The following is a 26,506-nucleotide window of genomic DNA, read 5'->3' as shown; positions in this document are numbered from 1 at the left end:
AACTTTCTTCCGGACTTCCTGTTACAACGAGAGCGCGTCCAGGGGAAATGAAGAAAGATGCACATTCGACGTGACAAAGATTTTATTTGGCACTTTTGCATCCTACTGGTCCGCTGCCACCTTCAGGTCTTTGGCGACCAGTCCGGAGGTCACTGGGTGCATGGCCCCCCGATGGGCCAGGAACACTCGCACCGCTTCTTCTTTGAACTTCGAAAAGTTGAAGACCTCCCTGGAGGAGCAGAGCGGGATTGTCGTGACTGCGTCGGGCCAGCGAGAGCGGTCGCGCCAATACCTGAAGAGCGGTCGCGTGAATTTCATCCTGCCCTGTTCGGTCGCCATACGGAGCGCCGCGGGGACCGCCTCCTCCCAACAGGACCGCACGCACAGTCGCAACCACCTGGCAAAAGGGTGAGCGATCACGGGTCGAAGAGCCGGGTCACGAATGCTGGGGCGGCGGGTCCCGGATCCGATACTCACCGGAAGCGGACCTCGGCGTTCATGCGGCCGTTGAGATCGTAGACCTCCTGCATCTTCTTCACGTGGCTCAAAGGAAGCGCCTCCTGTAAAGAAAAAAATAAAATAAAACAAACCAAAAAAGGAGGTGCTTGAGGTTGGGGGGGCGGAGCACCAGAAACCCGGAAGGACTTTCGGAACGCCGATCAATCCTCATCAAAGAAGTTGAAGGAAAGGGCCGAGCGCCCACATCAAAAGTTTGCAAATTGCCGCTTTTGAGCGGCGTCAAACCGGCCGCCTCCCTCAAAGGGGCGCGTTTGCAAATGTTTTGCGTTCCTCAATCACAGCAACGGGATTTTCAGAGGCCAGTTTTGGAACCGATGACTTCTGATGGCTACCCTGGATTGGAACCAGGATTCTTGTTGAGTTTTACCTCCTGGAGAAGGAGGGACAAGAACTCAATCAGTTGGTGGGACGACAACATCTTCACATCTGATGCGCTGAAGCCACTCAGATCTTGGTCTTTGGCCTGGAGAGGGAATCGGGACAAGTTTCTGAGCTGGACATTCAAACCAAAAAAGATGCAGGGTCTCGGGGTCTCACCTGGGTCCACCTCTGACAAAGCGCAATGCAGGCGTCCGCAAGGGTGGTGTCGTAGCTGAAAGGCAAAGCCAAAGAATACATCGGAAGGGTGCCAAACGCTTCACTCGAAACTGATTGGTCCTCACTGGGGTTTCACCGGCGGCATCCCGGGTGTGAACATCCACGCGTTCCAGTCCACCTTGTTCAAGACCTCCATCTGAGACGCAAAGGGAAACAAGCTGTCTCGCAGATCGAGGACCGATCCAACCCGACCTCCCGCTGCGCTCACCTTATCTTTGAAATACGCGAAGAGGAAGTCCTTCCACCGGTCCGTGGTGACGCTCCTGTAGGCGAACATTTGGATGTAGGCCTTCACGAAGCCCATGAAGACTTCTGAAACGGAAACACTCAAAAGATGGTCGCGAGGAGGGCGGCGGGACACGGTGGAGCGAGTGTGTTACCGGGACCCCCCAGGAGTTCCTCCAGGTGGTACAGAAGAGCAAAGCCCTTCTCGTACGGGACAGACGAGAAGGCGTCATCCGGGTCCACGTCCTGCAGGCTTGGGACCAGGTTTGTCAGGGGGTTTTTAGCTCCAAATGTACTCACCTGAGCCACAACAAAAATGCGCTGTCACGCTCGTGTCAAGACCGCCCGAGGGTGTGCTTCGGTTCTCACAGAGTCCTGGAGGTCTTTCCAGCCCCCCATGGCCTTGAACTGACGGAAGTGCTCCCCTTCCAGACGTCTGCCAATCATCCTCTCCAGGTATACAGTGTGACCCTCGTTCAGCCTGCATGAACAAAAAGCCAAAGGCTGATCAGCGGCGGGCCAACGTGCAGCGGGGAAGAAGATGAGGGGTGGTTACCAAAAGTGCTCCCAGGTCTCGTTGGTCACAAGGTTCCCAGTCCAGCTGTGCGAGATCTCGTGAGCGATCACCTAGCGGCGAGAGGAAGACCTCGACGCATTTCCAAGGTGACAGAGACTTGACGGCAGGCGGGACAGACTTACGTTGGACAGGGACTTGTCTCCGGCCTGAGATCACAACGCACAAAGTCGACATGTTCACGGAACTTGAGTCGTGTGTGCGTCCCCGCGTGGGTGTGCTCACCAAAAGTGTGGGCGTGGCAAAGGTCAGGCACGGATTTTCCATGCCGCCGTAGGGAAACGACGGTGGGAGGACCAGAATGTCGTATTGCCCCCACACGTAAGGTCCAGCCAGGTCCTCTGCGGTCTTCAACATGGTCTCCGTCTGTCGGCCGCAAGCACACGGTGACACCACGTGAGGCGCTCGGACGCGAGTGCGAGTGCGAGTTGCCTGCGGGCGACGGACCTCGGAGAACTCGAACGCGGCTCGGTCCACGTACTCCGCCTCTGACCAGACTCTGGTCCGGGGCCCGATCTGCCTGAAAGAAGCGGACGTCACGAGTATGGCGCAGGTGAGCTGAGCCGAGCCGAGCCGAGCCGAGACCGGGACCGGGACTTGCGGGACTACAACATACCTGCTCTCCAGAGCGCCCACCACCAAGGCAATCAGGTAAGATGGCATGGCAACCTGAACTCAAAGGGGGAAAGCGCTTTGATTTTGAAACGACCCAACTTGGGAGTGTTTTGAGAGGTGTCTGCGACTTTTGGTTTGTCAGGTGTGAGGCAGAGGCAGCGAAATCATTCAAAGTCGAAGGAGCAGCACATTGTGAGAAAAACGCCTTCAAGTGCTTTTGTGTCAGTCCTAGCCGAGGATTACCAGTACAAAGCTTACGCAACAACAAAAAAAATGCACATTTCAGATGAGAAGGGGTTTGCCTTCGGACTAGCCGCTAGCTTAACGCTAACACACGATGCTAAAGGATTTAAATGCGGGCGGCATGAGGTCAACGAGGTTCTCGTTGAACGCAGCCAGACCGCCGTCTCGCGGCGGAGGCTGTGCGAGCAAAATACTGACGTCAGGGAGACATCGCCGTCACACGTGCAACGGTCTCGAGTGCTGGCGTTATTCCTCGAACATTTGCAAGCCAAGAATGGCTTTTCCGTTCTTCCGGATGGAGGGATGATCCATTTTGTCCCTACAGTCGTGACACTCGGCGGCGCTACAGGAAAAAGTCGCGTCGGCGTACTTTGACTTTGCCTCGGTCAATCACATGATCATGAAAGAAATGCTCGTTAGTACGTTCTGCCTGAAGCGGTAAACCATGCGGCCGTTGTCGTGAGGGTCCACGTCCTGACCGTCTCTCAGCGCGCTCATGGCCGCCACCAAGTCTTTGGGGACGGACACCTGGAAGGCAGGGCACACATTTAGCGGTTGGCGGTTAGCGCCACGGGGCTCGGCAAGCCGAGAGACTTGTGGGCAGTTTCCCGCGGAAATATCTTCGAAATCAGTCAATCAAAGTGAATTTCACTGGAAATGAAATCGTGCACTGACCTGAGCGTAGTACGTGTGTTTGATGCCCGGACTGTCCTGGCAAGGCAGCATGCTCCGGCAGTGATGAGCCTGGAAGACAAAAGCGCCCTCAGGACGTGGCGCAAACGCAGCTCGGCGAAAGAGGAAAAGACGCAACCGGTTGAGAAAGAAGGAAGTGAAGAAAGAGACGGGACGCTTCTGCTGCCTTTAACGGCCGGCGACCCGAGACTCACCTGGCACTGGCTGAACAGGTACGGCTGCTTCTTTCCGGCCGTCTGTCGGGGCGTCAGCCACTGCAGCGCCGGCGCGGCGGGCGACGTCTCGTAGGTCACCTCCACGACGGCCTGCTGCCCGCTGACCCGGCCGACACGGTCAACCGCGTGCGGCGACGGCGTGATCGATGCGCGCGACGCAACGGCGGACTCACCGGGAAAGGTCAAAGGGCAGCGTGATCTCCAGCGGCGTCCCCTTGAAGGTGTGTTTAGGGCCCATCGTAAAGCGGGCCGCCTGGCCGTTAGCACTGACTGACAGGATCTTCAGGTCCCGGGTGTCCAAAGTCTGCAGCAGATAATGAAAAAGCGCCATCAAGATAGAATGGTTTTGGATTTTTGTAAATGGGGGGGGGGAAAAAAAAAATAAAAAAAAAAATATATATACACACACACACACACATTAAATGGAGGCTACTGAAATAATTTGTCAGAAAAAGTGAAATTTCCCAAAAAAAAAAACCCATTGAAATGTTTCTCAATGACGTCATTAAAACAATACCATATTAAAATGAGGAACTTATTCTTGAAATTCCGGGTTTGCGATTGAATTCTTTGCGTTTCATTTGAGTTTGATTTGAAAGCACTTTCGAGCTTTTCTTTCCCCGGCCCTGCTCGAAACGGAACGAAAAGTCAAAGTTCGGGACCGTCAGGTGTTATCTCAGTGTAATAACAACTCGGCGCGGGGGTTAGCAGGGATGCTAACGCCGTTTCGGCACCAAAAGTGAGGTGAGACGAGAGTGTCCGGTGCCGCTCACCAGGACGGAGAAGCGCTCCTCCAGAACTTCCACCGTCAGGGCCGCCCGCCCTCTGATGACGCGACTGTCGAAGTCGACGTGCAGGCTCAAGTTGAGGTGGCGGCTCACGCACTTGGCGGCGGAGGCGAACGAGGACGGGTCTGCAGACATGCTCGCTCCTTCTTTGCTTGCCTTGCGCTCCGAAGTGAAGGCGGCGAGAGCTGGGGGGCGCCTTTCTTAGAAGCCGGAACACGCGAGTACCGCTCCTATCCGCCCGACGCCTTTTCAAAGTAAAACGCGACACGCGCCCAAGGGACTCGTCGATCATTTTGAAAAGGGAATCGCGGGCTTGCTCGTTTGTAGATGACTTGAAAGTCTTGTTCGATAAAATAAACTAATTCCTAACCTCTTCCATCCATCCGTTTTCTCAGCCGCGTATCCTCACGAGGGTCGCGGGAGCGCCGGAGCCACTCCCAGCTGTCATCGGGCAGGGAGCGGGCGGGCGGGCGGCCGGGGTCCACCGCGAATCGGTTGCCAGCCCATCGCAGGACACACAGAAACGGGCGACAGTCGCCCTCACCGTCACACCGACGGGGCCATTTCGAGGCCGCGGGAGGAAAGCCACGCAGGCACGGGGAGAACACGCAAAGTCCGCAAAGGCGGCTCCGGGATCCGACCCCGGACCTCAGAACCGTGAGGCCGACTCTTTACGCCGCTGTGCCCAAAAGAATGCGTTGGTTGATTGGTTGAAGTTGAAATGACTCCCGTATTTGAAGTCTTGATTACAAATGTATTCTCAACTTTCGAAAAATGTACAAAGTATGCGAGACTTCATTTCAGTTCAACATGTTCAACTGGTTTACTATGCGTGATAGGAAAATCAATGAAAAAGATTCATTATTTGACATTCGTCCGTTTGAAAAGCTGAACCATTCAACGTTCTCATTTTCGAGCGAAAATGTTTGAATGAATCCCAAAATATTCCTTGTAAAGGTTTGTTAGCGGCTTGAGTGCAGAGAACAGCCGTCGTATGATTCTGATTTTAATTCTGATCTTAGAAGCCGTTTGATTCGGATTCTCATGTTCGGAGCCGTATGATTCTGATGTTAGCAGCCGTATGATTCGGATTCTAATTCTGACGTTAGCAGCCGTATGATTCTGATTCTAATGTTAGCAGCCGTATGATTCTGATTCTAATCCTGACGTTAGCAGCCGTATGATTCTGATTCTAATTCTGATATTCGCCCCGCCCCATATTTTGGCGACTCCGAGTTCCAATGCGTTTCCTGGACTGCTGTGTTTATTTTATTTTATTTTTTTCTACTCCGTCGATTTTGTTTCCATCCAAGGAAGACCTGCTTATATTTTCCGGCGTTTCCGGTTCCTAATGGTGACGTCACGGCGTCCGTCTCAAGCTCAAGTTCGTGTGCAGTGTCGTTGCAGTTGCGCGGTTTTATCGAGCGAGAGGCGCAGACCGCGTTTGCTCCAGCGCTTCGGACCGGACCGGACTCTGCTCGGTCGCGATGGACCCGTTAGACTGCGAAGAACCGGCGAAGCGGCGGCGTCCCTGGGCTCGATTCTCGTCGTGGCTCGAGTGCGTGTGCGTGGTCACCTTCGACCTGGAGCTCGGACAAGCCATCGAGGTTCGGGCTGTTAGCTTAGCATCCTTAGCATCGCTCCAACTGAGAAACAACGAGACGTGTTGCGTTTGCAGGTCCAAGGGTTTGGGTTAGAACCCATTTTACGTTGGAGAAGCTTGATGGCACGCCCGATTATTCGGGTCTCGTCTGTGTTTGCGCCCAAGTCGATTTGCGTACTTGCTTTGCACGAGAATGTGCAAGTCCATCTCGGTAACTTCGGATCTGGTCGAAAATTCTCGCCTCATACATTTGATCTCGACCCACTTGGGAAAATACTTAGGGTTAGGGTTAGAAGAGCGCAAATGTCACGTCTACATTCAAGTTCATTTCCGTCATTTCTGAAAGGTTTGTTCCGGACGGATGTGGTCAATTTGTTTTTGTTTTTTTCGTTTGCTCTGAACTATAATCATGAAAGTGATAGATTTGGAGTTAAAAAAAGAAATATGCCAGGAGTGGAATAAAACCACAGACTGAGGTTCCTTCAGTTTTTGCGCCCAATCCCTGTCGTCCACACATGAACAGCGGGTGGAAGTTCTTGTTGTTTTGGATGATGATGATGATGATGATGATGATGAATGAAACTTTTGTGTGTGTGTGTGTGTGTGTCTTTGCAGCTGGTTTACCCTCCTGACGTGAAGTTGACCGAGAAGGAGGTAAGCGTCCGTTGCCGGACTTGCGCTTGAACGCGATCTTGCCAAGCGAGTGACTGTCGGCCTGTTCTTCAGAAAAGCAGCCTGTGCTACCTTTCCTTCCCGGATTCCTACTCAGGTAAACGCGGTCAACCTTTGTCTCATTTCATCTCGTCGCGGACCGCCGTCGAAGCGCAACGGGCTTTCCGCGTTCCCGGCCTCGGCATTCCCCATCTTTTCGGTGGCAACGAGACCACATCAGCCCGTCTTAATTCCCAGCGGTCGCCGCTTCACTTTGGAACGATCGCTTTCCGAATCGTCGCGATGAGATCGGCGCCCCCTCGCGTTTCGGATTGCCGGCTCGTCGTCGCGTCTCCACCTCGACGTCACGAGCCCGCGACTCCCCTCTTAGGCCTGTTCCGAGCAGCCCGGAATCCAGTTTCAGAGCCCCTACTTTCTTCCCCACGTTGTGTGTTTGGAACCTCAACTTTGTTGACTTTGTTACTTGTTTCGTCAACGAAACGGCTTCCCGTCGTCGTCTCGCTCGGTTCTCCAGGATCCATTGGGGACACTCGGTTCAGCTTCAGGATGCGTCAGTCGGTGGGCCGCAGCCGTCCCGGGCTCCCGGACGACATTTACAACAGAGACGCCGTCGCCGCCCTGCAGGTGAGCGCGCAAAGTCGCCCCGCCCGAAGAGTGTGGCCCACCGGAAGGTCCGCGTTGTGTCTCCGTAGAGCGAAGCGTCGCACTTCTACGGCTACGTTTACTTCCGACAAGTCAAGGATGCGTCGGTGAAGCGAGGATACTTCCAGAAGGTGACGTTTGGCCGCCGCCGCCGCCGCACGCAAGCTTGACCTTAACACGGGGGCTGAGAATGATGGGAAGGCCTCTTCCGAAAAGCTCGAGTGTGGCAAAGTTGAGAAACGGGGGAGGAGGGTAAAAACGGCAAACGTCTTCATTTTCTGACGTAAATGTGAAAAAATGAGTTGGAATGCTCGCGATTGGTTGAGAAATGGAGGAAAGGATTCAGGATTTCTCGTGTGAGAAACTGGAGTTCAAATCAGAAGACGAGCGTGGACGATGATGATGATGATGATTTTGGGAAATGGGCAAAACTGTCCTGACTGCTGTCAAAGGATTTGTGTCGTGTCCCTGGGTTCCAGTCTCTGGTTCTGGTGTCCCGGCTGCCTTTCGTGCAGCTCTTTTACGCCGTGCTGGACGTCATCGCCGCCGACTTCTTCCGGCGGTTGCGACCCTCCCTGGAAGCAGGTGATGTCAGCGCACGTGCGCAGGTAACCGTGACGACCACCACAACGGCGTCTTCCTCGTCTCGTCCGCGCAGTGTGCGAGCAAATGGACCGATGGCCTTTCCTGGCGCCCGGACTGACCGTGACCCTCCCCCTGATGGATGCGGTCCTACAGGCGAGGCTTTTTCTATTTTTTGGTTGGTCCTTTTTCCCGTCCCTCGTCAACTTGATTTTGTCCTCAGGTCCGAATTCCGTGCCAGAAGGACAACGCGGGAAGTCCGGTGAGGGCCCCGCCCAAGGAGGTCAGACGTTCGTTCTTCTTCACTCGCACGACTTGATTTTTGTCTGCTTCGCAGATGCCAAATCTCCTCACTGTTAAGCCGACCCGAGACTTTAGACCGGACTAGGATTCGACTTGAGATTCTGTGCGCTGTCGGACACGGATAGAGGTTCGATGGATCAATCTCTGGATCTCTGGCTTCATAAAGACCAGATACTTAAGTCCCAAAGACTTGACTTTCCCGAGAGAAACACAATCGGGACTCGCTTCGGACTTGCTCGCTCGTCTTTCGGTTCTCATCTCTTGCTGGGACCAGGCTATGAACGATAAATCAAGTCTTCCAGTCTGAAACAAAATGATACAAGCGTGCCGCGTAGCTTCCTTTCCACTCGTTTTTTTTGACTTGACGAGTCAGGGCCACCCAATTTGTCGTCCGCATCGCATTGGACGCGGCGGCAGTTTTTCAGGTTGACCTCTTCAAAAAGAAAAAAGTCTTTGGTACGGCAGTTTCGATGGGAAACGATTGACTTGACAATCTGGCCGACGTGAACGTCTTCTGCGAAAGTGTTGGAACCGAGACCGGTCTGCGTCAGAGCCTTCGGACGTCTCGGGCCCGAACGCCACTTCCTTTTTTTACCCCCGGCGGCCGTTTCCCGCAGTGCAGCGGCGGTCGTTTATCCACGCGGGGAACCTTTGACCCGAGATATGTGCTTTCCGGGTGGCAGACGGGAATGGAAGTCTCAGTTCTGTTGTCGTGGTTCACGGTCCGAATTTGGATCTGCGACGCTCCTCCTCAGGTCGCAGCAGCTCCACCGACTGCGCTGCCTTCCGTGCACGAGCTGGACCTCTTCAGGTCAGTTCCGCCTCACGTCTCTCGTCCGACGGCGTGGCTGACGCCGACCTTTGAACTGTTCAGGTGTTTCCAGTCGGTCCTGATCCATCTGCAGATGTTGTGGGAACTCACGTTGCTGGGCGAGCCCTTGATCGTCATGGCGCCGTCCCCCACCGTCTCTTCGGAAACCGTCTTGGCGCTCGTCGGGTACGCGGCCGCCCGGTTGTCACGGTAACGGGGGAACGTGCGCACCGAGGAAGATGACTGTACGTGTGTGGTTGCTTTTTCAATTCTAAAGGAACGTGTGGAAAATGTCACTGGAGTGACTTTCTCACGCAAACATTCCAGTCGTGCAGCCGCGCTAACGACGTCTGATTTTCGTTTTGCCGACTTGAATGCGTCAACCGGACCCTCTGATGTTTGCTGCAAAAGTCAATGAATGCCATGCGTCTTTGTTTTCAAATTGACCACATCCAGTATCCGTTCTTTCCATCATGAAATGTGAACGGATCATCGAAAAGCCTCGTTTCATTGTTTCTCCAGCGTTTTAGAAAAGCGCCACACGGTCAACTTCATGGAACAAAGCCGATCACCTGTTGAAAAGTCAGCTCGAATGTGGAACCTTTTCCCCTTCTCAGAGAAACTTGGGCAAAAGGTTTGCCACCACGGCAGAATTCCACGCGGTTGTGGCTATTATTTTTCCGAGCTTTTGACAGCTTCCTCCGGGCGAGAGGCCAAATCGTTCCACTTTTCATAAGACGCCATCTCGTCGTTCCTCCCCAACGCCGAACGTGCGCAACTGTCGTCACCTCAGCTCCATCGCGCCGCTCAAGTTCTGCTGCGACTTCCGTCCTTACTTCACCATCCACGACAGCGAGTTCCGAGAATACACCACCAAGACGCAGGCCCCGTGAGCAGGCCCGCCGTTCCCGTCCCGTCCGGTCGGGTCCGACTCAAGCCGCGCGTGCCGTCTCTTTCAGGCCCAACGTGATTCTGGGCGTGACCAACCCGTTCTTCGTCAAGACCTTCCACAATTGGCCTCACGTGCTGCGACTGGGCGAGACAGCCAAGATGCTCGGTGAGCGCAACGCAGCCGTTCCGTCGAGTCCCGGCAGATCTGAGATGAGTCCGTCTCCCGTCAGGTGACGTCCCGAAGCAGCTGAAGGTCCGGAAAGCGGCCAAACTCAAAACGCTTGACGCCAAACCAGGTCTGTGCCCGCCCGGAGTGCTCGTGCGCGTGCCCGTCTCGCGCGTGACGCTGTGGCGCTCGGCAGGAGTGTTCACGGCCTACAAGAGCTTCCTCCTCAAAGACAAGATCCTCGTCAAACGGCTGCTGAAGGTAAACCGGCGCAAAAATCCCAGCGGCAAACGAGGCAAAGTCCCACGTTTGTCTCCGTAGGGCATCCAGAGACGGAGGCCGTCCGAGGTGCAGAGCGCCATCTTGAGGAGGCACTTTTTAGAACTGACTCAGAGCTTCATCATCCCGCTGGTAAGAACAATTTCACGTCTGGCCGTTGACACAAATATATTGGTGTCGGCCTCACGGTTCTGAGGACCGGGGTTCAAATCCCGGCCTCCCCCGGTCTGGACTTTCTATCTTCTTTTTCGTGCCTGCGTGGATTTTCTCCGGGTACCCCAGTTTCCTCCGACTTCCGAACCTAAAAACGGACGTTCAGCAAAGACTCTAAATTGCTGTCTGTCTGCGCCTGCGATTGTCCGGCAACCGTTTCAGGGCGCACCCCGATGACAGCTGCGATAGGCTCCAGCTGTCCTGCCGTCCTCGTGAGGATAAGCGGCTCATGGGCTAACGGACGGATGGACTCGATACTTAATAGTTTTTCTCTCCACAGGGAAACGTGTGCTGATTTTCACGCAACGTTTATTTTGGCTTTTTGGACGTGGCAATCCAGGTGTTGGGCAAAAATTGCAAAGTCCAAAAAAGGACCGAATATGGCGCAGCCCCGGTTTGAAGCGCTCCGACGCCCTCTCGGATGGATTCCGCTCGCGAGTGCCTGAAACAAAAGTTTGGTCCGGTCCAGGTCCATTTCCGCCCTCGCGCTCATGGAACTCCACGTCGCCTCGGCCTCCGCGCAGTGCGGCGGAACCTCGATGAAGCGGACCGCGTCTGTTTTTTTTTTTTTTTTGCCTTTTGTGTTCGAAAGGTGTCCAGTGCGTCGAAAAAGGGCTTTTATCGTTTCAGGCGTTTGGGGTGCGGTAAAAGCTGTGATTTTTGTTGGATGGCCTCTCCTGGATTTTCACTTATTGTCGTAACCGTGGCCACACTGACCTTTTTCCACTTGCAGGAGCGCTACATGTCCAGCCTCATGCCGCTCCAGAGGTCCGTCACGCCCTGGAAGGTAAAAACCAGACACGTTGCATCAGATCGGCAGCGAGCGCAAATGCGCCACTTTGTGCAGACGCCGCCGCAGATTCGTCCCTTCAGTCAGGACGAGTTCATGTCCGTGCTGGAACGAGGCGGCCCCCAGCTCACCTCGGCGCTGCGAGGCGATTGGACGGGACTCTACAGGTCTGCGTGTCGTCGCGCGTGACGTCATTCTTCGTTTCGGACGCGTTTGGCTTACGATACGTCCCGGCTTTCCGCAGGAAGTTCTTCAAGTCTCCCAATTTCGACGGCTGGTACCGCCGCCGTCTTCGAGAGATGACGCGCAAACTGGAGAGTCTCCACCTCGAGGTCATCTGCGAGGCTGTGAGGGGCCGTCGTCGTCGTCATCATAGCAACGAGACTTTTTCTTCCTGTCCTCGCTCGTGCTGACAAAAGCGCTGCTTGTTCCTCAGGACCTGCTGGGATGGACCCGGGACAAATCGGAGGTCGAGATTGTTGACTTGATTCTCAAGCTACGAGATAAATTGGTGAGTTGTCCAATTGGATAAATAACATTTTGTTTCTGAATACATGGCTTCAGTTTGAATGTAATTGCTGAAAATATGCGCACGGAATCATTTCGTACTGAATAATCGAGACGGAGCTTGAAACTTTTCACCATCTCCGCTGGCCGGATAGTGGGGGCGGGGCAAAAACGGAGACGGCGTGAGTTGGCCCACCGGCGCCATCGATGACGATTCCCTGGGATTGGTAGCTTGGCTGGGGGGGGGGGCAGAAACATGCCCCTTCTCTCTTATGTCTGTGTTGCGTTGACCTCCGCTTAGCTCACACGCTAGTACGTTTTAGCCGCCAGCAGACTTGTGGACCGACAGCGGACCCGCGTCGGCGCCGTCCAATATGCCGCAGCCTCCATCTATGCGCCGCATGGACCTCGACACAACACTGACAATTCGGAAAGCCAACTGTTTAAGCGAGCGCTAATGAGCTCGCTCGACCACAGCGGGTTTCTCCAGAAAGTCAGAACCTCGCTTGGAGTTGTTTCTCTCAGTCTCAGCCCCCCCCCCCATAAAAGACACGCGGAACCGTAACCAAAGCGACCGGCACACCTTAGTCGGCCGGTCGCCGGCCAAACGATTGAGAGGTGAAGTTCCTTCAGCGGACATTTTTTCTTTTTCTTTTCCCCAATTCTTGCAAATTTGGCAGACTTTTTTTTTTTCCCCCAAACACATTTTGGCCTCTTTGGTCGTTTTCACGCAAAAGCTGTGGAATTCCAATCCAGCCGAAAGCGTTTTAAACTTGTCCTTTTCTTCTCAGCTGAAAGCCGCGAGGCAGCAGTTGCAGGTGAAAGCCGACATTTTGGGCAAATTGGAATCGCTGATCGCGTCCGTCGTGAGCTCGCTGCCCAAAGACCTGCAAGACGTCCTCAACGCACAATGACGCCCGCACACGCGCACTCACTCCCGATATTTCACGAGCACGTCAGGTCAGTGACTGTCACGCGATTCCATCAGTTTGTTTCCGAGCTCCCGCAGAAGGGAAACGTCCCGGACGACAAACGCTAAATGAAGGACGTGAGACTCGAACGTCGCTTGGAATTTTTGATCTGCTAACGTTGAATAAAAATGCCTTTATTCGGAAAGGACGATGTACAAAAGTCCCGTTTGTGGGTGCGCTCGGGTCACCTCTTGTGGGTGCTCCACCACGGCGCCCCCTGCTGCCTGAGGACGGAATGTTTCTCCTGCGGACTGAAGTGAAGGATGGCGAGGATGGCGTTGAGCGTCTGCTGCCGGCCGCCGGCGTCCGGCAGCGTCAGGAACTTGTAGATGACGTTCTTCAGGTATTCCACGTCGGAGCCCTCGCGCTTCTGCTCCCGGATCAGTTTGTCCAGCTGGGCCCGGAGCTGGTCCGTCTCGTCGTCGTGGCGCTGGGCGTCGGCCGCCGCCCTGGCGCGCAGCCGGCGGACGTCGTCCTCCAGCAGGCCCTTCTGCCGCCTCAGGCCCGCCGCCTCCACTTCCTTTCGAGCCAGCTGCTCGGCGTACAGGAGCAAGGTGGGCTCGGAGGGCGCGGCGCGCCGCAGGGCTCGGCCGACAGCGTCCGCCTCGCGCTCCTCTTCCTCGGAGCGCGAGTCCTCTCGCGACGCTCCTCGTGCCAAAGAGTCCGGCTTGGCGGCGGCCCGGAGGCGCTCCAGCTCCCGGTCCTTGTCGTCCAACAGCGCCACGGTTCTCTCTCTTTGTTTGTGGAGCTCGGCCTCCAGATGCAGCAGCTCGTCGCGGTGGGCCGCCTGCCTCCGCTCGGCTTCCTGTCGCTGGCCGTGCAACAGTGCGGCGGTGTGCAGCTGCTGTTGCTGCAGCTGGTGGCGCTGCGCCACGGCAGCCTTGTCGCTCTCGATGCGCAGGTTGATGTACTTCTGCCTCAGGTCCGCCAGCTGCTCGCGGGCCTCCTCCAGCTCTCGGGCCTGCCAGCCCTCGTCAAAGTTGGTGTTCTTGGGGGCCGCCTACACGGAGAGCGTCGGAGGGTTTACTTTAGATGATATCCGTTCGGGAGCCGTGCACTCGTGTGCTCTTTGTCCGAACTCGGATGACTTTGGCACGGGAGTAGGCAAAACTGTGCACTAGTCACTATTAGCGACAGAAAATTCATCAAGCGCTTCTCCGGTCGTACTATTAGCGGATGGACGTTTTGGACCGGTCTTGAGCTCCAGGACACACTTTGACGGTGATTGATTGATTTGAGTGGATGGATAGCTTTCCAATTACGCCATCTTGTGTGTCGCAGAGGTCAGAGAACGTGAAGGGTTTTTTTTTTCTCTCTCTCTCTCTCGTTAATTTATCCAAATGGACTGCGGTGACGTCATTGGAAAGCTACCCATTCCTATCGTTGCTAGTTTGAAAGTAAAAGCTGACCGGTTTCACGATTGTGACCTGAGGGAGAAAACAGCAAATGGCCTCAGTTGTTTTGGCCTTGGCTGGGTTTTGACTCCCTAAAATCTCGGGCCTGTCTTGGTCACACGCAATCTTGTGCACAAGCCTACCGACAAGCACGCCAAAGTTGTCGTTCTAGTCAAATCGAGTACGACGCACGCGTCTTTTCAGCGTGCATTCGATATCGAGCGGAATGATCTTATCGGCGAGGACAAACGAGCACACGTTCCGAAGCCCAGCGTCAAGGATCGGGCCGAAGTCCTCAGGCGCATACCTTTCCTCGGAGCTTGTAGCGCTCCAACTCGTCCCTGAGCTGGCGCAGCTCCTCCTGCTGCGCGGTGGCTCTGGTGGCTTCGGGCTCGCTCTGAGTCCTGGCGGGCGGGTTCCTCTGAGCGGCCAGCAGCAGCTTCTTCACCTTGTCCAATTTGTCCTTCAGGGCCGTCACGTCCAGGTGGGAGTCGTCGGGTCCCGAGTCGTACGCGGCGGACCTGTCGGCGGCCAGCATTTTGTTCTCGGTGTCCAACTGCGCCAGCCGCTCTCGGAGCCTCTGAGCCGCGTGCTGCTCTCGCAGCCTGGCCTTCTCGCAAGAACCCAGAAGATCCGAGAGCTCTGACACGCGCTGCTCCAAGTCAGCCACCCGAAGCTCCGCGGCGTGAGCGCGGGCCTCCTCCTGACGCACCTGCACACGCGCACACTTGACGTGCAAGAGGACCTCGGTTTTGCGACTAAACCTGCGGGGGACTTACCCTGTGGTTGCGGTTGCGGAGCTGGTCCTGGAGGCACTCGTCGAGCTCCCTCAGCTCCCGCTCCAGCCTCTCCACCCTGGGATCCGCCGCCTCCGGTTTCTCCTCGGCCTCCCGCAGCTTCCGCCTCAGCTGGTCCCGTTCCTCCCGGGTCCGCTTCAGGAGCGCCTCCCGCTCGGCCCCGCGGTCGACGGGGTGCGACGCCGCCGGGCAGTTTGCGTCAGCCTCGTGCAGGCGCAGCTCGGCGTCCTGCCGCAGGTCCCGTTCCTGCTGCAGGATATTCTGCAGCTCCTGTAGCTGCTGCAACTGGTCGCTTTGTTCCTGCTCCCGCTCGTGCTGCTGCGTGATGACGCGAGCGCGGCTCTCGGCCAACTGCCCCTGGAGGGCCAGGACCTCGGCCTGCTGCCGCGCGCCGGCGGCGTCCAGGCACTCCTGCAGCCGCTCCACTTCCTGCTTGAGTTGCCGCTTGTCGGCCTGGAAGCTGGCCTCCATGCGAGACTTCTCCTGCGTCACGGTGGCCAGAGCGCTTGTGAGCGTGCTCAGTTGGTTCTGCAGCTGGACTTTTCTGGAGTCCGCTTCTCCGTCTCGTCGCTGCTCGGCCGCTGCGACGTCACACCCGTCTTCCGTCACGTCAGTGACCTGAGAGACGGCGGGCCGCCCGCGGAGCTCCCGATTCACGTCCTCGTCCCGGGACCCGCTCAAGACCTTCAGACTGGCCTCCAGGGCTTCCTTTTCCTTCAGCAGACTTTTGTACGCGTGCACGACATCCTTGAAGCGGCTCTGGTACTGGGCCAGTTGCTTCTTCTGGGACTCGATCGTTTCCAGGAGATCCTTCCTGCTCGGGCCGCCCCCAAAACTCATCCCGAACTTGTCCATGACTCTGTTCCGCTTGGAGCGATCACAGCGGAGCCGCGTCAGCTGCGCACGAGCCTCGGTTGGACTGCTGGGAGAGGATGAAGACGGCGTGAAACGAGGCTTGTTGGCGCTTTGGTTCCTAACGGCGAGTGCGGTGCCTCTAAACAGCGGACACCATCTTGAAGCGCGGTACCTGGAGGTAACGTTAGCTCACGCTGCGTATGAAATGGCAGGATGTGCCATGCGGTCACGTGCATCCTCAATGGCCATCGAAGGGATGCAGTCGTGAATGATATTTGTACTGCATTTTACATCCATTGATCTGCGTGAGCGTTCTTCATCACGAGGCATCTCCGGGGGAAAGGGCAGCCGAACGGTGTCCGATATTTATTTCAAAAGCGGCGGGGTTCTTTCGGATAGAAAAATAATCTCATTCTTAAAATAATGCGGGCTTGGATCATGGATTGGCAGCTATGTTAAGTTTTGACAGTTTAAAAGCAAGAGGATCCAGCCAAGGGTGTCAACAAGGATTATGGTGTCACGTTGCATTGCCCTGGCGACCGGAAGTTGCGACGCCACCTTACTCCAAACGCGGAAGTGTCGCGTGTCGAGAGCCCACGTTGATGACGTAGCTCGTAGGTAACTTTCTTAATATTAGGCAACGGGAAGCGAGAGATCGATCACCGCCACCATCTTGGCTGGTCTCGTGCAACTCAATCAACCTGTTTAATTTGACGCGCGTGCCTCTTTAACGTTCTAATATGCACGCAAAATACGAGTTCAACAAAAGTCAAATAGTTTTCAAATGAAACATTGCGAATCTCCGGCGCTCACCTTGATTTCCGACATCTCCCGTGAGGCACTGAAACGAAATCTGTTTCAATGCGTGTGTTTCATAGATTGGGGAGGGAAAGAAAGCTGCGGAGTGGACCTGCTAACCTGTCAACCAACCCCGGCCATGTTGTCGTAAGCCGGAAGTGACGTTATTCGTTTCTATTTCCCACCCCCAAGAATTTGAGACCAATTGAACTAGCGGAACCCCTCCAGACGTGTTGACGCTGCGGCCATGTTGGAGCGGTCGACACTTCCGCCCGCACACAATTTGCTCATTCCTCGTGATTTTCAAGAGATTTGGTAGGGTTTTTTTTTTTTTTCAGCGTCATCGCGTGTGCCATCAAACCGAAACTTTTGTTTGGCAAAAACAACAATTTGAACAATTATTGTACTTCTGAATTTGGGTTACTCGTTGTTTTAATTGAGCAGCTTTGTTCCTCGGCCTTTTTTCTCTTCTTGCCGTCCACAAACTGCAAACAAACTCGTCGTTGTCATATCGACGACTTTCCTGTCTACAAATGGACATTTTCACCATCTTAATGTGTTTGCAAAAAGAAACTCGACTGGCGGTCAGGTCATTTGCGAGAACCGAGTCGTGGCTCGGGAGAACGTTTGGGAGGACGCAGACTCCAGCAGAAAGCCGTCTGAAATCCGGTTTCCGGTGACGTCACTCGCTCGGCGTCGGCCTGGACGTGGCATCGAGGAAGCGCTGCGAGCTTTCAATTTCAGCTAGTTTGGGGCTTCGGCTTCGACCGTTCCGCCCGCCGCCGAACACGAACGAAGACTTCCGCTCTACTGCCGAACCGGACCGGGACCCTCGAGTCAAAATGGGGCTGACGATCTCGACGATGTTTGCGAGGCTCTTCGGCAAGAAGCAGATGAGGATCCTGATGGGTGAGCGCCCCTCGGTTATCACAAGCTAAGCTAACAGAAGCCGGCGGCGACGGTCCGGTTTTTCCTGTCGCGTAACGCTCGGGCGACCTTTTTTCGATTCCAAATCGAAACGAGGAAGAAGAGGCGAACGCGACTCTTGTTTGTTCGCACAGAACGACCTGCGCTGCGTTACCCGTCGCGATACGCGAATGGACGTGCCCAGTTGCTCTCCTCTCATTCAACTTTGAGCGCTTGATGATGACTTTTTGTGTGTGACAGTGGGCTTGGACGCAGCTGGGAAAACCACCATTTTGTACAAACTCAAGCTGGGAGAGGTCGTCACTACCATTCCGACCATCGGTAAGCAGGCGCGCCTTGCGTCATCACATCTCCAGGGATGGCGCGTCCGTCCATTTTCCGACCTAAACTGGTCGCCGGCCAATCGCAAGCGAACGACCGTTCACAATCGCGGTGACGTCTGGGAGAAAAGTTCACTCAGGAGTCACGAGCAGTGTTGGGGACTGGCGAATTGCATTGAATTGCAAAAATCCACGTGACACTACTGGGACAAATCCTCGTTAAATGGTCGGAGCAATTGGATATTTACTCGGATCCCCATTTTATATACGGTTGACTTCATTCGACAGCCCAAGCACCCCTGACTTTGTTTCAGGCGGCTCGGGATCGATTCCGGTCAGCGACTGTGTCCAGATGTGGCGACCAGTTCGTGGCGTCGTCCGGCGCTCACTTTTTGTCACGTAGATTCATTCTATTTCCGAGAGATGTTGAATATGCGTCCTCACTGTAAGCAAAAACAATCAAAATTTGAGGGGGGGGGGGGGGATGTTGAAATGTTTTTCATGTTCGGAAATCGTGGATCTGTAGAAGTTACATGACGTTGACTTTGTTTTTGTTTTAAATTGAGAAGCCTCATAAAATGAATCTTTTGACACAAACCTAATTTAGGAAGCTGCGGAAAGGGAAATGTGGGCGTTCCTGCAAAAGACACTGCCCGCGCTCGGGACAAGCGGTAGAACATGGATGGATGGATGATGGATGGATGGATGGATGGATGGATGGATGGAGCTGTGTTTTATGTCCATTTCCAGGAACAGTTTTCTTCCCTCACTCCAAAAACATTCAAAACTGCAAACTGTTCCTGGGTGCGACTACTCGCTTGTGCACGTTTGGTTTGCAATTGGCTGGTGACCAATTCAGGTTGGACCCGCCCCCTCGCCCAAAGCCGGCAGAGCGAGCCACGGATGGGCCCCGTTTTGACTCCGAGATGAATGTTTTTCCATATTTCAGGCTTCAATGTGGAGACGGTGGAGTACAAGAATATCTGCTTCACTGTTTGGGATGTTGGCGGCCAGGACAAGATTCGCCCTCTCTGGAGACACTACTTCCAGAACACACAGGTGACACACACGCGTACGGCGAACCCCCATTATTTGGGTTGGACGGGTGTCCCACGTTGAGCACATTTAAACCGAAAGACATTCTGAAGTATTCCTTAGGGCCTGTTCTCACTGTCAACAAACGGAAGATGATCGTACTATCAACAAAAAAAGACTCGTTGACCCAGTTCTCCAATGAAGAGGCCGGGCGGGCTGGCTTCAAGCTATTCCTCACTTGAAGTTTGAATTGGACACATAAAACCAAAGACACTTCAACATCGTGATTCTGTCGCAGTCGATGTTATAAAAGCCCACAAGCATGTTGCAAACATTATGAAGAATCCCACGAAGGAGGGCTCGGGAACCTTTTCGACTCAAGACAGCCATAAATGCCAAATATTTTAAAATGTCATTTCAAAAGAGCCATACAGTATTTGAAAAATTAAATACAGGTGTAATTGCGCATTTATGGAAGGGGAAGACATTTCGAGTCCAATAAATCTTTCAGTAACGTCGTTCCGCCGTTGCTAACCAACGACCACGAATGCGGCTCGCGGTGCTGCCCGGTTTCGCTGACGGCTTTGGAGTCCGATTTGTACGTCGTTAGATGACGCTTCAAGCAAGCGTCGAGAGTTCCGTCCGTTCGTCGTGACCGTAATTCAAATTGATTTGCCTTCACGATGGGACGACGGTGACCGGTTCTTGCCGACAAAGGCGTGTCTTTTATTCGTTTGACGGTCTTACGTTGATGTGAAGTTGTCAAAATGTTGATTGGCAACATCGAGTCCGAACGCTTTGGCAGACTCCCATTGTGTGAATGTAGACACAGCAGAACCGTCCCTCTCCACAAAGGCTGTCCGGTCTTGTTGAAAACGTTTTCTCTTTGTAGGACCTTTGTCAAAAGCATTTCCGTAAGTAGTTGTTCTGACCCGATCCGCGTTTGACCCCCGCTGCGCCTGCACACACGGACTGCCATGGAAAACTACGGCAACCCCGCTAGGACAAACTGCGTCATTTGGGTTGCCCGCAAGACACAAATGACATGTAAGGTATGTCGTTGTGAGGGCTCACGAGCCATAGGTTGCCGACCCCTGCCGTAGAGGGTCATTTGTCATTTCAAACCAAAACGCTCAGAGCGGCAGCGGCAGCACGTACGAAAGAGCATCCGAGAATCAGAATCATCTTTCTTTCTCAAGTATGTCAGACACATCCGAGGAATTTGTCTCCGGTGGTTGGAGCCCCTCGAGTACGACACGCGTGACGAGAACGGTCAGTCAATTGGGACAGAAGACATTGCGGTGACGCTCACTGACCAATAAAGGCTCGTTCGTAGTAATCTTGCAATGATGGAACGCTTTTTTTGACAACTGTGCAAAGGATGAAGAGTCCTCGCCCATTTGGAGCAGTTAATACCGGTCCATTGCGCAAAGGGCGTCTAGACTTGGAAGGAGTGTGTGCAGTTCCGACTGACTCGCGGTGTGATCGTCTGGGACGACGGCCGTTGAAGTCTTGCACGTAAGATTCAGGTGCGAGAGGCTTTAGTATCGGTCGACACTGAAGTGCACGGGACAAAGACCGGAATACCTTCCCGTGGTGACCCGCGACGGGAGCCCTCGGAAGCCTGGTCACTTCACTCTTGACTCGCGCCGTGGGAGGCGCCCCTTTTCCCTGTACCGCCTGCCAACGGCGGTTCCGCAGGACCTGCTCCAGCCAGACCCGATATTCAAAGGGACTTCAAGGTTTCGGCTCGGGTTCTCCCCCGCGGCGCGGGCTGGTCACAGCGCCCCCTCCACCTCCATGTCTATCACCCTGTCAATCTTTGCTCCCGACATTCTCTTCGGAGGACTACGGCGCGTCCCACATGCGAGTCCAACCCTTCTGAGGACCATCCTCAGGCGCCTCGAGTGACTCAACAACAACAACAACAACAGAAGTGAGCGGATCCGGAATGCGTAATAATCAGAATTGGCTCGGCAGAGGAAAAATTGTCACCATGTTGGAGTTTCATTTTCAACTGTCCAAGAAGTTAATGTTTAAGAGGGAAGAACCTGTTGAAAGGCTTGCTAGTTTTGGTTTTTCATTCTTCGGTAGCGCCTACTCAAGGAAAGGAGTCGGAAGAGGTTGCGGAGTGTCTGATCGGATCCTTCCCGCTCTCCTTGGATTTCAGGTGGCCACCAAGTCCTCAAGGTTTTTTTTTTTTTTTTTTGTCTTTTTGTGGGAGCCCCAAAACCAGACTGTGATGGAGGTACACAATACTGATTTGATGACTGGTGTGTAGAACTGTTTCAGCAGGTCCCGTGGCAGGCCGTAGCTCCTCGGAAGGCGCGGGAAGTACACTCTCTGCTGAGCCTTTTTGAGGATGGACTTGATGTTCATCTCCTGCTTCAGGTTCCGAGAGACTGTAATTCCCGGGAACTTGGAGGTTGACGGAAGACAGTTGCAGTGGAGACTCCTCTTGAAGTCCACGCCCGTCTCTACAGTGTTTAGCGCATTGAGCTCCAGACCGAAGCTGCAGGTCTGCGGCACGGCGCGGGTTTCTCTGTGACTCGGGAACCCCCAAACGTTGCGAGTTGCCGACCTTTCCTTCTTGCTGCACGTCCTCCCGGCGGGTTTGAGTGCTGCCGGATAAGGTGTGGCATGACCTACGCACAAACGTTGCAGAACCCCAAATTCACTCGTCAGTATACTGTAAAAAGACATAACTGATTCCTGAATCAATAATGCACCATGCATATTTCGATGATGATGCGCAATATTGCGGCGGTTCGCCTGAAATCAGGGTTGTCGAGCCTATGGTCCACGATCCGCCCGCGTGACAAAATAGTTAGTCGTGTTGGGAGACCGTGGCTCATTTTCAGAAGTATGGTGCTCGTGTTGAAGACGCGGTGGCGGTAATTGTCATGCTTTCATCAATCGATTTCTTTGTGCGGGGCATGGAGCTGTGATGTCAGTTTTGCGTCTTAAAATACAATCGTGATTGGGTATGATGGCCACATGTGGCTGAAAAACTGAAGCTGAATTTTGAAGACATCTGAGAAAGTCTCATGCACTTGTTTTGGACTAAAACAAAGGGCAGAAGTTGTTACTGGATGAAGTATCTTCTGCGCCCGCAGGGTCTCATCTTCGTGGTGGACAGCAACGACCGAGAGCGAGTGGCCGAGTCGGCGGACGAGCTTTCAAAGATGGTTAGTGACAGCGGCCTCGCGCCCCGAACGTGGCGAGCCGTGACCAGTGCCGCCGTTGCGTCCGCAGATCCAGGAGGACGACCTGAAGGACGCCGTCATTCTGGTGTTCGCCAACAAACAGGATCTTCCCAACGCCATGGCCGCCAGCGAACTGACCGACAAACTGGGCCTGAACAACCTGCGCGGCCGCACCGTACGTATCGCTCGAACGCGCCGGCCGCTTTTCTGAGCGCATTCTAATACCCCCCCCCCCCCTACCCCTTCCCGTCTGCACGCGCTCAGTGGTACGTGCAGGCCACCTGCGCCACACAGGGGACGGGCTTGTACGAGGGCCTCGACTGGCTGTCAAACGAGCTCGCCAAGCACTAGACCAGCTTTCGGGAAACGGGTAGCGGCGGACGAGGTGGTGTGGAATTTCGCAGGACTGGTTCTTCTTCTTCTTCTTCGACGACTTTCTTTTTCTTTTTTTAAGTTATGTGTCAGCAGGGGGCAATTTGTCGGACTCCCGTTCCTCTCTTCTCGAGTTCCTCGTGTTTGTTTTCCTACGCATGTTTTTACCGAGTCGTGTGACAGGATGCCGTGAGAGCGGCGGGGCTCGCAGCTGTCACGCCGTTGCCACGGAGACCTCGTGACCCTCGTCATTGACGTGGAAAGCGGCGATTGATGCAATAAAGGTGTTTTTCTTTTCTTTGGAATGGATTTGGTCTCATTGGTGGAGGGTGTGTGTGAGCACATCAGAATGCTGAAAGTTATTTTGTCAATCGTCAAACGGTGACATGGCAAAAACTTTATTCGGGACGCGGCATCACTTTGGCTTGGGGTGGTTAAACGCTGATTGGTTCCTGCTGGTTGTTCTGGCGTTTGACTACAAAAACCTTCTGACCCGAAGCGGTGACTGTGAAAACAAAATCCTCCAAGATGACTGCAAAGAAGAGAAGAGCCCACGTTAGTTAAGCGCAGTGCAAGTGCAAGTGCAAGCGTACGCGAGAGCGAGCGCGACTTACCCGAAATGCGTTTGAAGGGCACGTCGGGCGATCCCGCCAACCTAAAGCGAGCGGCCGTGCGGACCATCTGCATCATCACGCCGGCCGTGTGCTCGTCGTTTTCCAGCTCACCCGAAGACTGTCGTGGGTCAAAGCAGACGTCAAAAATCTCGTGTGGAGGACAGCGACGCGTCTCGAAAGACAATTGAAATGGCACGAACGTGACTTAAAACGACTTTCACTCAACGTGTGACAGGAACGATAAAGCCGGGAACCGGAAAATAGCAAAATGTTTTCAACGTGAACGTCTCTAGGACGTTGCTGAATAATATCCAGAAAAAGACTAGAACGTGTCCCGTCGCGGCCAGAACACCACTCGCGACACGAATCTGTCCAAATAGTCACGATCTGGGGTGAAAGTGGGCCACTCACGGCCAGGACGCCGTCCTCGCTGATGACCAGATAGCCGAGCTGGTCGGAGATCCGCTCCAGGCCCGCAGTTAGAGCTGCAGTCTTCTGGAACAAACACAAGCGGCGACTCACTTCGACTTCAACGTGTCGCCATTCAGCGATGAAAATGGCTTTTTGGTCGCATACTTTACCATCTTATCTTCGTTCCACTGAACAGCAGCTTGTTGTCACTTCCGGGTTCTTTCACGTGACTGGGATAGCGTCACGAACCTCAGAAAAATAAGAATTTCTCTCGCAAGTCGGTTTCACGCAATCAAACAAAGGCGACTGGAGTAAACTGCTTCTATAATAATAATAATAATAATGATTAAAATGATTCAGTTTAGCGACTATAATTGAAACCTTGCAAACCATGTGACGCCGCAGCAAGTCACGGAGACTCCCAGGATTCGAGGTCCACCGGTCTCCGGTCAGCAGGGGGCGTCCGAGCTCGTTCGACTGGAACGGGGCGGAAGTGCCGGACCGATCAGCCGACTGTCACGTGATCTGCGCTTCGGGAGCCCCTTTTGCCGTTTTCTGTCGCCCGTTTAGCAATCTCGGCGTTTTCACGATGGCCGGCCGCGGAAAACTCATCGCCGTGATCGGCGACGAAGACACGTGTACCGGATTCTTACTCGGTGGCATCGGCGAACTCAACAAGAACCGAAAACCGAATTTCCTGGTGGTGGAGAAGGACACGAGCGTCACGGAGATCGAGGAGACCTTCAAGTAAGCGAGATCTGTTGTATTTTTAAGAATAAGATTAATATGACGTTCCTTCGGAGTGTTTATTGCCATCAGTCGGTCATGAAAATGTCCCAAGATGATGACGACGACACTGCGGCCTGTCCCTCGGCAGCCAAATATTTGCACACGTACGAATGATGCTCGAAAATGCAATCACGCAGCTTCCGTAGACATGAACTAGAGGACCACAGATAAGGGAGCCATCCCAGAACACCTCGTAGAGCTGAGACCCCAACGGGCATGGTGACAAACAACCAAGAATCTCCAATGTCTGTCCGTGCGCTTCAGTGACAGTGAAAGCGATTTTTGACGCTCCCAACTGATGTTTTGTGACAAATAGGAATTCTCCTCAGCTGGTTAGGGTTGTCCACCCTGGCAGCAAGCTCACATATTTTATTTGTTCGCATGTGCGTTGTCTGCTTTCTGTTCATTTAAAAGCCGCCGCCCCCCCCCCCCCCACACACACACACAAATTTCCATTTCAAACAGCGTGACATCAACTTCATACAATGAATATGAGGAAGCTTCAGGATAGTGTGAAGCTTTTTCCGCGGAGATGGGGAAGTCACCGAGGCGCCTTCCGCTGGTTTTGACCGTGATTCGCCATCAGGAATTTCTGCTCATTTTGTTTTGCTGTGGTTCTCCCCGATGCAGCTTTGCCTTTCAACAAGATTTCACTTCTCGTGCGTCTTTTTTTTTTTTTTTTTTTGCTTTGAAAACGCAGACGAGCGAGAAGCCGACGCGATGAGTGTATTTTTTGGCGCAGGGGCTTCCTGGCTCGAAACGACATCGGCATCGTCCTCATCAACCAGTTCATCGCCGAAATGATCCGGCACGCCATCGACGCTCACATGCAGTCCATCCCGGCCGTGCTGGAGATCCCTTCCAAAGAGCATCCCTACGACGCGTCCAAGGACTCCATCCTGCGGCGGGCCAAGGGCATGTTCTCGGCCGACGACTTCCGATAAACGGCCCAATTGTCCCGTGGCCCCAAAGTGGGCTCGCTTCCTAGTATGTGAAAATGTGTCAAGTGACTCGCTGTGTTGTCTTTTAAATGATAAAGTCGAATCGATGTGACCTTCATCGTCTCCTCGTCCTCCTTTCGACCTGGGATGACGGAAACACGTCATCTATCCACTGGCAAGGAGAGGGCGGCGGCGTGGCCGTTTTCCCTCTGAGAGGCGGCCCGCTTTCGTTTTTCTTCCGTCATTTGCTCGTCGAAATGAGCGTTGCCGTATGTCCGCACTTTTCGAGAAAAGAATACAATGGCCACTTTGTAACGTTTTTGTTTGGTAAATTGTGTCAATCAAATGGACGTTCAGAGAAGCAAGTTCCTCCAGATTAAAAAAATACATCGTGAAGCGAAGCTAAAGTGAAATTTTTGCCTTTCTTTTCATTTTCTTGCCATTGGGTGATTTGGTTAAAGACTCTCATGCAATTGCCCGTCGGTGTGAATGTGAGAGCGTGTGATTATTGTTTGTTCCTCTGTGCGCTGCTGTTGGCCGGCTGTCGCTCCCGCGAACTCAATGACAAATATTGACTCGGCGACCTCGAGCGAAATCCCGGAAAGAGCACGTGACGGTTCGACCTCCCATTCCCCCCCGGAACAGGCGAGCCTCAACGTTTGCCTTTGCGGAGTCATGCGCTGGTTGCAGGTGTTGGTGACGGCGGCCATCCTGACGACGGCGGGCGTCGCGGCTCGTCCGTCTCCCCGCCGGACCAGGTGAGACGTGACGGGAGCGAGACTTGCTCAGCGGTTGTCGTCGGCCTGACTTGTTTTTTGTTTGTCGAGGAGCCACCCGGATTCCAGAGAGCCGCAGAAGCGAGACGAGGCTCGGTGAGTTCGCTCTCGTCGTTCCCACGGACGCTTGTTGTATCTTCTTCCCGTTGACCCGTCATTTTTTTTTTTCCCCCCTCCCCGGTCTTCTGATATATTCAGCTTTGTATTTTATTGATGATCTCGCAGGTCGGACCGCGGTGCGACCGCCAACCAGACCCTCGCCGATTGGTCACGGTCAGTTGAAACGCTCAAACTCGTCGAGTGCACTCCTCCGCAGCTTGGGTTTATCATATTATCCTCCATATTTTGGAATCCGCAGACTTTAGTGTGTCG

The 26,506-nt window shown here is 54.1% G+C and overlaps 6 protein-coding genes across 22 annotated transcripts; 3 read left to right on the top strand and 3 right to left on the bottom strand.

The window, feature by feature from the left end:
- Nucleotides 1–50: 50 nt before the first annotated feature.
- Nucleotides 51–4,707, bottom strand: lta4h (leukotriene A4 hydrolase). 2 transcript variants are annotated; one of them, XM_061806321.1, is made up of 19 exons: nt 4,455–4,707; nt 3,855–3,985; nt 3,661–3,781; nt 3,449–3,517; nt 3,197–3,301; nt 2,532–2,584; nt 2,363–2,435; nt 2,141–2,281; nt 2,041–2,064; nt 1,898–1,968; nt 1,711–1,822; nt 1,497–1,641; nt 1,325–1,428; nt 1,182–1,252; nt 1,057–1,111; nt 887–982; nt 478–560; nt 293–397; nt 51–229 (listed from the first exon to the last, which is right to left on the bottom strand). In XM_061806321.1, exons 1-19 carry the CDS (start codon nt 4,602–4,604, stop codon nt 103–105), a joined length of 1,836 nt encoding a protein of 611 aa, XP_061662305.1. In that variant the 5' UTR covers nt 4,605–4,707; the 3' UTR covers nt 51–102. The 2 variants fall into 2 exon arrangements, with proteins under 2 accessions (XP_061662305.1, XP_061662306.1); XM_061806322.1 differs by lacking the exon at nt 4,455–4,707 and having other exon boundaries at nt 3,661–3,771; nt 3,855–3,986.
- Nucleotides 4,708–4,763: 56 nt separating this feature from the next.
- On the top strand, nt 4,764–13,044 carry dennd6b (DENN/MADD domain containing 6B). 10 transcript variants are annotated; one of them, XM_061806308.1, is made up of 20 exons: nt 4,764–5,126; nt 5,877–6,076; nt 6,688–6,726; nt 6,799–7,368; nt 7,437–7,517; nt 7,866–7,971; nt 8,045–8,124; nt 8,192–8,251; nt 9,027–9,082; nt 9,146–9,268; nt 9,876–9,971; nt 10,042–10,139; nt 10,204–10,269; nt 10,336–10,400; nt 10,461–10,550; nt 11,365–11,418; nt 11,479–11,588; nt 11,666–11,768; nt 11,858–11,932; nt 12,720–13,044. In XM_061806308.1, exons 2-20 carry the CDS (start codon nt 5,957–5,959, stop codon nt 12,840–12,842), a joined length of 2,115 nt encoding a protein of 704 aa, XP_061662292.1. In that variant the 5' UTR covers nt 4,764–5,126; nt 5,877–5,956; the 3' UTR covers nt 12,843–13,044. The 10 variants fall into 10 exon arrangements, 8 of the variants coding, with proteins under 8 accessions (XP_061662292.1, XP_061662289.1, XP_061662288.1 ...); XM_061806309.1 differs by lacking the exon at nt 4,764–5,126 and having other exon boundaries at nt 5,164–6,027; nt 6,799–6,841; nt 7,259–7,368; XM_061806313.1 differs by lacking the exon at nt 4,764–5,126 and having other exon boundaries at nt 5,168–6,076; nt 6,799–6,841; nt 7,259–7,368.
- gcc1 (GRIP and coiled-coil domain containing 1) lies at nt 13,013–17,229 on the bottom strand. 6 transcript variants are annotated; one of them, XM_061806319.1, is made up of 5 exons: nt 16,864–16,906; nt 16,759–16,786; nt 15,073–16,009; nt 14,601–15,020; nt 13,013–13,899 (listed from the first exon to the last, which is right to left on the bottom strand). In XM_061806319.1, the coding sequence occupies exons 3-5, from the start codon at nt 15,943–15,945 to the stop codon at nt 13,084–13,086; spliced, it is 2,109 nt and encodes a 702-aa protein (XP_061662303.1). In that variant the 5' UTR covers nt 15,946–16,009; nt 16,759–16,786; nt 16,864–16,906; the 3' UTR covers nt 13,013–13,083. The 6 variants fall into 6 exon arrangements, with proteins under 6 accessions (XP_061662303.1, XP_061662302.1, XP_061662298.1 ...); XM_061806318.1 differs by having other exon boundaries at nt 15,073–16,012; nt 16,864–16,900; XM_061806314.1 differs by having other exon boundaries at nt 15,073–16,012; nt 16,118–17,229.
- Nucleotides 17,230–17,428: 199 nt separating this feature from the next.
- On the top strand, nt 17,429–22,901 carry LOC133493231 (ADP-ribosylation factor 4). The gene is made up of 6 exons (XM_061806334.1): nt 17,429–17,652; nt 17,911–17,991; nt 18,940–19,049; nt 22,142–22,213; nt 22,281–22,406; nt 22,496–22,901. The coding sequence occupies exons 1-6, from the start codon at nt 17,586–17,588 to the stop codon at nt 22,580–22,582; spliced, it is 543 nt and encodes a 180-aa protein (XP_061662318.1). The 5' UTR covers nt 17,429–17,585; the 3' UTR covers nt 22,583–22,901.
- Nucleotides 22,902–22,985: 84 nt separating this feature from the next.
- lamtor4 (late endosomal/lysosomal adaptor, MAPK and MTOR activator 4) lies at nt 22,986–23,952 on the bottom strand. Of its 2 annotated transcripts, none has more exons than XM_061806338.1 (4): nt 23,799–23,952; nt 23,629–23,709; nt 23,218–23,335; nt 22,986–23,135 (listed from the first exon to the last, which is right to left on the bottom strand). In XM_061806338.1, exons 1-4 carry the CDS (start codon nt 23,799–23,801, stop codon nt 23,038–23,040), a joined length of 300 nt encoding a protein of 99 aa, XP_061662322.1. In that variant the 5' UTR covers nt 23,802–23,952; the 3' UTR covers nt 22,986–23,037. The 2 variants fall into 2 exon arrangements, with proteins under 2 accessions (XP_061662322.1, XP_061662321.1); XM_061806337.1 differs by having other exon boundaries at nt 23,629–23,712; nt 23,799–23,948.
- Nucleotides 23,953–24,077: 125 nt separating this feature from the next.
- atp6v1f (ATPase H+ transporting V1 subunit F) lies at nt 24,078–25,470 on the top strand. The gene is made up of 2 exons (XM_061806336.1): nt 24,078–24,375; nt 25,160–25,470. The coding sequence occupies exons 1-2, from the start codon at nt 24,218–24,220 to the stop codon at nt 25,359–25,361; spliced, it is 360 nt and encodes a 119-aa protein (XP_061662320.1). The 5' UTR covers nt 24,078–24,217; the 3' UTR covers nt 25,362–25,470.
- Nucleotides 25,471–26,506: the final 1,036 nt, after the last annotated feature.

Source organism: Syngnathoides biaculeatus, chromosome 20 (genome assembly GCF_019802595.1).
Source record: "Syngnathoides biaculeatus isolate LvHL_M chromosome 20, ASM1980259v1, whole genome shotgun sequence".
Lineage (NCBI taxonomy): Eukaryota > Metazoa > Chordata > Actinopteri > Syngnathiformes > Syngnathidae > Syngnathoides > Syngnathoides biaculeatus.
The sequence above is the reverse complement of the archived record's forward strand: the minus strand, read 5'-3'. Positions and strand labels throughout refer to the sequence as shown.

What these genes read in the sequence shown, in the direction of transcription:
- lamtor4 (XM_061806337.1), bottom strand. An exon ending in GCGAGGACGGCGTCCTGGCC is followed by an intron (nt 23,336 to 23,628) that starts GTGAGTGGCCCA and finishes GACCCACGACAG; the next exon opens with TCTTCGGGTGAGCTGGAAAA. An exon ending in GCCCTTCAAACGCATTTCGG is followed by an intron (nt 23,136 to 23,217) that starts GTAAGTCGCGCT and finishes TCTTCTTTGCAG; the next exon opens with TCATCTTGGAGGATTTTGTT.
- lta4h (XM_061806321.1), bottom strand. Translation starts at nt 4,604, where the DNA reads ATGTCTGCAGACCCGTCCTCGTTCGCCTCCGCCGCCAAGTGCGTGAGC. An exon ending in ACCTGTTCAGCCAGTGCCAG is followed by an intron (nt 3,518 to 3,660) that starts GTGAGTCTCGGG and finishes TTTGTCTTCCAG; the next exon opens with GCTCATCACTGCCGGAGCAT. An exon ending in TGTCCCTCCTTCTCCAGGAG is followed by an intron (nt 561 to 886) that starts GTAAAACTCAAC and finishes TTTTCTTTACAG; the next exon opens with GAGGCGCTTCCTTTGAGCCA.
- dennd6b (XM_061806304.1), top strand. Translation starts at nt 5,650, where the DNA reads ATGATTCTGATTCTAATTCTGATATTCGCCCCGCCCCATATTTTGGCG. An exon ending in ACGCCGTCGCCGCCCTGCAG is followed by an intron (nt 7,369 to 7,436) that starts GTGAGCGCGCAA and finishes GTGTCTCCGTAG; the next exon opens with AGCGAAGCGTCGCACTTCTA. An exon ending in CACGAGCTGGACCTCTTCAG is followed by an intron (nt 9,083 to 9,145) that starts GTCAGTTCCGCC and finishes TGAACTGTTCAG; the next exon opens with GTGTTTCCAGTCGGTCCTGA.
- LOC133493231 (XM_061806334.1), top strand. Translation starts at nt 17,586, where the DNA reads ATGGGGCTGACGATCTCGACGATGTTTGCGAGGCTCTTCGGCAAGAAG. An exon ending in GCAGATGAGGATCCTGATGG is followed by an intron (nt 17,653 to 17,910) that starts GTGAGCGCCCCT and finishes TGTGTGTGACAG; the next exon opens with TGGGCTTGGACGCAGCTGGG. An exon ending in ACTACTTCCAGAACACACAG is followed by an intron (nt 19,050 to 22,141) that starts GTGACACACACG and finishes CTGCGCCCGCAG; the next exon opens with GGTCTCATCTTCGTGGTGGA.
- gcc1 (XM_061806314.1), bottom strand. Translation starts at nt 15,945, where the DNA reads ATGGACAAGTTCGGGATGAGTTTTGGGGGCGGCCCGAGCAGGAAGGAT. An exon ending in TCCGCAACCGCAACCACAGG is followed by an intron (nt 15,021 to 15,072) that starts GTAAGTCCCCCG and finishes TTGCACGTCAAG; the next exon opens with TGTGCGCGTGTGCAGGTGCG. An exon ending in GCTACAAGCTCCGAGGAAAG is followed by an intron (nt 13,900 to 14,600) that starts GTATGCGCCTGA and finishes CTCTCCGTGTAG; the next exon opens with GCGGCCCCCAAGAACACCAA.
- atp6v1f (XM_061806336.1), top strand. Translation starts at nt 24,218, where the DNA reads ATGGCCGGCCGCGGAAAACTCATCGCCGTGATCGGCGACGAAGACACG. An exon ending in GAGATCGAGGAGACCTTCAA is followed by an intron (nt 24,376 to 25,159) that starts GTAAGCGAGATC and finishes TTTTTGGCGCAG; the next exon opens with GGGCTTCCTGGCTCGAAACG.